The sequence below is a fragment of the Sceloporus occidentalis genome, unplaced genomic scaffold, assembly GCF_023333645.1.
Source record: "Sceloporus occidentalis isolate IW3139 unplaced genomic scaffold, rSceOcc1.0.p SCAF_105, whole genome shotgun sequence".
Lineage (NCBI taxonomy): Eukaryota > Metazoa > Chordata > Lepidosauria > Squamata > Phrynosomatidae > Sceloporus > Sceloporus occidentalis.
Window position 1 is genome coordinate 1364580 of NW_028317085.1, and position 7579 is coordinate 1372158.

The 7579-nt window shown below is 39.4% G+C and overlaps 1 protein-coding gene across 1 annotated transcript; it reads right to left on the bottom strand.

Moving 5' to 3' along the window:
- Positions 1 to 870: 870 nt before the first annotated feature.
- On the bottom strand, positions 871 to 4780 carry LOC149283376 (TATA-box-binding protein). Its single transcript, XM_089497598.1, has 7 exons — positions 4730 to 4780; positions 4108 to 4427; positions 3641 to 3728; positions 3329 to 3420; positions 2819 to 2986; positions 1644 to 1738; positions 871 to 950 (listed from the first exon to the last, which is right to left on the bottom strand). Exons 1-7 carry the CDS (start codon positions 4778 to 4780, stop codon positions 871 to 873), a joined length of 894 nt encoding a protein of 297 aa, XP_089353724.1.
- Between the last annotated feature and the right edge of the window lie 2799 nt (positions 4781 to 7579).

The window sequence follows — 7579 nt, forward strand, 5'->3', positions numbered from 1 at the left end:
TATACTACTTGTGTTGCCCTGTCCACCCATTGTACAGCGCTATGGAATTTGATGGCGCTATATAAAACAAAACAATATGGAACACAAGACACTGCCACTAGAGCATTTTTGGTTGGTGTCAGAAATAAAGAGTCCATGTGAAGTTTTTTTTTTGTTTTTTTTTTTATTGTTTGCCACAAAATAGGAATGTTTCCAGCAGGGGAAAAAACAAAGACTGAAAAATCAGAAGTGGTCACAACTCCCATTTGGCTGAAGAGTGGGAATAATACTAATTCTCCATAAAACATGGTAAAAAAAAACAGCATTTTTATTTAAATGCATAATTTAAGATTCAACACCAGAATTAGTCCGATAAAAAGTATTTACAAAGGTAGAACTCTTCTTGGCACATAATAGCCACACAAGTTTATGCATCACTTTAATTACAGGGCATATGTTACAGTAACCAACATGGTATGCATTTCCTTCTTATAACGGGAGTATTACATTTGGATCCTGCTTTACTTGGGTAACATGGAGTACAGAGAAACACAATGTAAAACATTTTCTGTGCCGGAAATAGCTCAGCATGTCATCGTTCCTTTTAGAATACTATAAATGCTGTTAAAACCAGATTTTAAAAGGAATGAGCGAGATAAGATTTAATAGTATTAAAAGTCATAACAGATTTCAAAATATTTCCTGATAAACTAGCTCTTCATTAAAATTTACAATAAAAAAAGTTTGAGAATTAAGATAACTGACAGGACCAACAATAAACTGGTAAACACTATTTGTAACATGAGTCCAAGTCATATTCGCTGTATCATGCCAGGTAAAAAACATTTTGCTATATTATATAAAAACCATATACAGAAAAATAAACAGCCGTTACGTCATCTTCCTGAAGCCTTTTAGGATAGGATATATGTTTTCAAAAGCTTCATAGATCTCTCCACGAACCTTGGCCCCTGAAATAGAAATACAGAGTTGGCAAACATGCTCTCTTTAAAATATTCACCACTGCCTCCATGCCATTGCCATCTGCAGTTAAGGCACAAAGAAACCTAGAGAGACCTCACAAGAGATACCCTGTCCTCTACTGACCTTCCAGTTGACGTCAGCATTGACATCTCCAGGAAGGGTATACCCGATTGCACTTAACGGGGCAGCTGCAATAATTTAAAGTCACACACAATAACAAACTGGTCCAAACGGAGAAGAGGGCCCTGCTCTTGCAAGCTTACATATTCTCATATTTCCCCTGTGGAAAGGTTTGAACACTTACTGCATAAAACCAAAAATATAGATCAGTGAACGGGGAAACTATAGCCTCCCCCATACCCATTTCACGTGTCCAAATTGGGATAGCTTTGTTGGGGGGGGGCACAACAGTTATGTAACACCATACCGCTGCTTCTGCTTACAGTTGTCCAAGTTGTCGGACAGCCTTTCCTCTACTGCGCAGCCGTACAAGTGTCCAAAATGGGAGCCTGCCACATCTTTTGTGGACGTACTGCTATGTGCGCAGGGTAATGGAGGTTAAGCAACTAAACCACAAGATGGGCCAGTGCAATTTTTTTTTTTTTTTTTAAATAAAATCGTGATAGGCAAGAAATAATACATACTACAAACACCACATCCATTTTATTATTGTGACTCACCTGTTAAAACAACCTTTCCTGAAACGAATATAAGGAGGACAATTCTTGGCTTGATCATTCTGTAAATGAGACCCGGAAATAATTCTGGCTCGTAGCTGAAAGTGAGAAACACATTTGCTAAACATGACACCGCAGAAAAAGTTATGTTATAATGCACACGTTAACCGAAGCCTCAGGAAGAAACCCTCCATATCTCCTGGATTCCATTGGGCTCCAATGGCCTCCCCACCAAATATTTACGTTCTACTTCCACTGAAATCAACTTGGCATTTTACTCACAGTTGAGACAACCATTCGAATAAGTTGAAACCCTTGGACATGAGCTGAGCTAATGTGCTACTGTATAGAGTTGCATATGTGCAGAGTTTCATCCATTCATTCGACTAACAAACGCAACATTGGATGAATAACAAATGCGCATAATACGAAAATCTTCATTCGTTCGTTGCCACGTCCACCATTTTAACTACACTAAGAGGAGAAGAATCTCGCCATTTTAACGTAACTTATTTTGGGCTTTTATTTCTAGCTTCCATGGCAACCGGAGGGACGAATGTGACTTCTGTAAATGAAAACGTTGGATGAATTTTGTCAGAAAAGTCTCATTTTCAAAACCCAATTAAGAAAAAGAAAATGCAAGATGCATTTTCAGGCACTGGAATGTGTGAGCAATAAACACTACAATACATTATTTTCTGAACTATTCTTCCCCTGACAACAAATCAACTTATACCACAAATTGGTCTCCTGCCAAAGCATCTCACCGACTGATCTCACAATGGTGGCGTTAAGGGCCAACATTTTCCTACTACAATGCATATTTAAAGGGAGAATAACGGAACTCCCGTCTGTTACACGGTCAACTTGTTTATGCATTGTACTTTTATTACGCAATAAAAATAAACACACAGGTAGCCTTTATTGTTGCACAGTTAACACTTAAATGCCATCATTTAGTAAACAAACCTCTCAGGCATCACTGGGTGACGGCAATTCAGACGTTCCAGCTAGAGTTAGAGCCCATGTCTAACTCAGTTCTTTTAGAGGATCACAAGCAAGAACTTCCAGCAGGTAGCCTGGCGCAAGCCTTCCCAGTCACTCAAGAGACACTGCCAAACTTTGCTCGACTCACAGTCTAAACCAGAACCAACGACTAACAATACATGCAAAATTACCTGCTGAACTGCTGATGCGTTAGCACCAAACCCTCCAATCTGATTGGAAATTTTACATCACAGCTGCCAACCATATTCTGAATCTTAAAATCAAGAAATTTGGCTGGGAACCCCAATTTCTGCACAACTCTTGCATATTTTCTTGCTGCCAACCGTGACTGTTCTTCACTAAAATGGAGACAAAGGAAAAAAAAAATAAGATAGATATAGATATATATTACACACTTTTTTTTGTGCAGAGATGCACTGCCATATTTAATATAGGTTATAATACCCTGATCTTTGGCATCTCCAACAGTGTAGGCTTTCAGAATGTCCCTAGATATGTACAGGTATCCATTTCAGACTTGTGCTAATCAAAACAGTCATCAGTACTTCGATACCTTCACTGAAGTTGGTGCTTAGGGACTGTGTCATATAGTAATTTATTTATTGGTAACTTTTCGTGGCTTCAAAGCTCTCCAATGAAAACAGCAAATGGTAATGAATATATGCATGCAGAACACACACCTTTTAGCTCCTGTGCAAACCATTTTACCCGAACTGAATATGAGTGCTGTTGTTCTGGGTTCTCTTATTCTCATGATAACAGCTGCAAAACGCTGGAGAATGTAAGAAAAAGGTTACCCCATCAATATAACATTTATATTCTGTTATTCTACATGGCTACAAATTACAAAACAATAAATAAGTAGAGCTCTTTCTAGTTTTTTTTTTTTGGGGGGGGGGTTATTCTCCCTAGGGTTTACCTATTAGGTTTGCAAAGCTTGATGTGTCAAATGACATGAAAAAGGAAGATAAAAAAAAATAAATAATAATTACCTTTGGATTATACTCAGCATTTCGAGCTCTAAGTGCAATTGTTTTCAGGTCCAGTTTGCATCCAAGATTCACTGTAGACACTATGTTCCTATACGTTAAATAAATACAAAGTGACAAATGAACAGCCGCATATAACCAAGAATCAAAAGTAAAGGCTTGCAAACCTGGAATTATATGTCACTATTCCAGTTAACATTATGCATGTGTTAAAGCACCATGGTATCACAGATCTGCTAGGTTTCTTGGCCTTGACTTCATCACTGCATTCTTACAGATATCAGGAGAAAGACAACTTTCAAGCAATCTACACATCACACACAATGGTTGGGCAATTAATGGAATTCCCACATACTTTACAGGCAAAAAAGTCACAAGCTAACACTGAACATGGAACACTTTCTAAACAAAATGATGTACAGAAACATTGTTACCGACCACACAGCACAATGTACGCTGGATGAACTTACTGTAGCTGAGGTACAATTCCGGAGCTTTCTGAAGCAGGCGTTGCAGGTGTGATGGGAGTCATAGGAGTCATTGGGGAGGGGTATAGAGGAGTATTGCCTGGAAGAGGAGCGGTTGTCATTGTCTGAGAGTGAAATAATTGTGGGGTTTGTCCAGACCCTTGAGTGCCTTGCTGTGACGTCGATTGCTGAGCCTGCTGCTGTTGTCTTTGTTGCTCTTCTAGTATCGATAAACTGTTTGTGGTCTGTACAGGTTGGGGAGTCAGACCAGTTCCATAGGGCATCATAGGGCTGAAGATCGGTATTCCAGGAGTCATTGCACCCTGCAATAAAACAGAACAATGTGGCACACACAAATAATATCTTCTCTGAGGATAAATATGTTAGCGTAGTCAGTAGTATCATCCCTTTACCAAATGAGAAAATACTAGAACTGCAGAGTCATAAGATGGAATATTTGTTGTGTTTGTTATAAACAATTGTTAACTGATGTTCTCTACAAGCACATAAACAAATGTTCTGTGTTAAGGATTAACAAATCAAGTCCTTTGTAATACAGTTCTTGCTAAGGTGAGCACTCGGTGCCATAATCACTATCTTTAACTTTAATGGGGTTCACACTGACCTGGGGCGATGCCAACCCCTGGAAAGGAGGCAAGCTGTTGTTTTGATCCATGTTTCTTTGCTGGCTGCAACCGCTCAAATTTTCTGATACTTAAGTTTATATCAAACCATTACAGTCACCTCAGATCTGGAGGGGGGGGAAAAAGGTAGTTGAGAATACACTACACAACATGCACATCACAAAAAGTCTAATATCTATATACAAGGACAATCTCATTTAAAGGCAGACATCAAATGTACATCAGGCTAGATTCTCAGAAAAAGGCGACAAGTAGTATTTCTTGCTCCCGCGCAAAGCAATATAAATGGGATTATCCTCACAAACCTAGCATCCGACACCCAGCTGTGCAGTTGCAGTGATCATGCACACAATGCTGCAGCACCTCTATTAACATTCTTAATACAATCAAAGAATTGCAGTATACATCGAAGGCATGTTGTATACAGCAGATTCAAATTATGGAACACACAGAGGAAGCTGTGCCAATGTCTTCATATATTTAAGAGATACTTCAGCGTTATTTACTCTGATGAATATAAGAGCACAGCGATCCACTCATGTTTTAGACTTCCCATTTTCTTTAGTGTCTGTTATTGAACCACCAGCAACTCGGCTTGCAGGAGATGTGCCATCAGCGGTCTGCACCCACAAGGTACACTCGTTGGCAAGGTTTCTACATGCACAGAAAGGGCTTTCCTGATTGGCTGCCTTTTGGAATTAGTGGCTTGAAAACTCAAGATACATAATGTCCTTAGACATGAAATTCAGCTGATCTTGCATTTAACAATGTTACCGTCTCTTCTTAAGTATTTTAAATGTTTGATATATTAATGCATTAGTATGACTCTCTTTGACCATTATAATTGGAGAACTGACACGGCTACAGATTCTAGCAAAAATTAAAAACTACTTATAGATTTTAATAAAAACTCACCAAGGAATGAATGTTAAAGGGGAGATCCAACGGATAAAAAAAAATATTTCTCCTTGACTAAAAAATTGTGAGGTATGCATCCACCAAAACCTAGCTTTATCCAATTTTGTCCATGTGACCTTGCTTTATCTACACATCTGAAAGATGCCATTGTTGTCAGCCATATGATAGTTTGGTTGAAGTTCTCTGCTCGAAAACCGAATTGATTCCTTTATGGCAATGCTAATGTGGCTCATGCAGCAGCATTCCGGTCCATTCACTGGAGGGATGTTTGGCGGAAGAGCTGTGGTTTCAACTCTCTCATTTTCCTATGCATAGCGAACAGCTTAGATCTCCAGCAAGAGTGGCTAAGTTGGGCCAGGATAATGATTCTTTCAATAGGTAAGGAGATTTAATACATGCTCTTTGTGCAGCACACCGAGCAAAGCCTCACTGGGTCTTTGACATATATTTAAGTCATGACATTACAGCCACAACTCTCCTGTGAATCACCCCTCGAGTAAGATGACCCAACAGGCTGATGGGTTACTTATCGTGATGCACCCATCGTTGCCGGGAATGTCAGAGTTCAGGGCCAATATTACGCCAAACACCAGAATTTGGAAGCTATAGAACTAGGAAGTCAGATGCATTAGGAATACCAGTGGAATTAAAATTCAAGCCTAGAAAAATTAGTACTGAAAATGAAATTGAATAGTTAGTATTAAAATAAAGATTTCTTTGACATGCAAACAAAGGTAGAGCTTGCTTAGAAAGACACAGGTGTGCTATAAGTTTTTTTAAACCAAATTGTTTAGATTTTAACCCCTTACCGACTATTGACATACCAGGCACATCACAGAGAACACTTTCTAAGCTCATTCAACCCCACGACATGCCAGGCACATCAATTGTCACTAACCGTATGCATTTCTGTGATGTGTTTGGCACCTCAACCGTCGAGTTCATCGGCCGAGCAAAGAAAGAGACTGTCAAATACTTTCTTCAGCAACACCCAAAAGATTTGCAGTCGCACTGTGTGATCACTCCCTAGAGCAATCTGATTCGCCATATTGAAAGGCTGTATGCCTTACAAATATGGCAGCACCCTGTTGCTGGAAAGAACTAAGGATCCCTTCCGTCGCTCTATGCATATACCAAGGCATAAAGCAACAAAAAAAAACACGGTACCATACTGGATGATAACATGCCTCTACCAAGATGGTGGCAACCTTATAAAATGCCATATATTACTTATTGTCCTATAACTTGCAAGAACAAAAAGTGGGTATTTCTAAACTCAGTATTCTTAGCATTTTTTTATTTATTTATTATTATTAGCTTTTGTAGATGAGCAAAAGTTCAAGTAAAAAGTTTTTTACATTTTTCATCAAATATTAATATACTATATGATCGAAATAATGGTATCAAAAGAAAGCACGTCTTCTCATGGAAAATCCAAATGTATAATGCGCAGTTGGAGTAGATGAGAAAGGAGAAAATCAGTTAACCGCAAACACCGCTAAAATGCTAAATCAGCCACTGTCACAAAGTGCACAAACAGTCCGGTCCCGAACGGGTTAAACATGCATAATTCATACTGATGCAAAGCGGTGGAAAATGACGCTTTAAAATGCATGCGATTCCACATACTGGGCCTTTCACAGTACTGAAACAGCGCGCTGGATATCCCTATTAAACAAGATTACAGAGATAAATCACATACTCGGATACGCGACCCGGCAGCGGTGTGCAGCACCGTCCCACGGGTGGATTATAAACACGAGTACACCACGTTCTCCGTTACAAATGTCACTGACCCAGCAACACGGCATTGTGGAAGAATGCACGCACTCGATAGACAAGCAAGTGGAAATGTTTCCGCGGCAAACGCAGCATACACATACGGGCTTCCCGGCTTACCTATAACAACGCGG

Bases quoted from the DNA above. Each gene is read 5' to 3' on its own strand.
- LOC149283376 (XM_089497598.1), bottom strand. From the start codon at position 4,780: ATGGATCAAAACAACAGCTTGCCTCCTTTCCAGGGGTTGGCATCGCCC. The intron at 4,428-4,729 runs GTCAGTGTGAAC...GTTTTATTGCAG, and splicing joins AGGGGTTGGCATCGCCCCAG to GGTGCAATGACTCCTGGAAT. The intron at 3,421-3,640 runs GTAATTATTATT...TACATTCTCCAG, and splicing joins ATGCTGAGTATAATCCAAAG to CGTTTTGCAGCTGTTATCAT.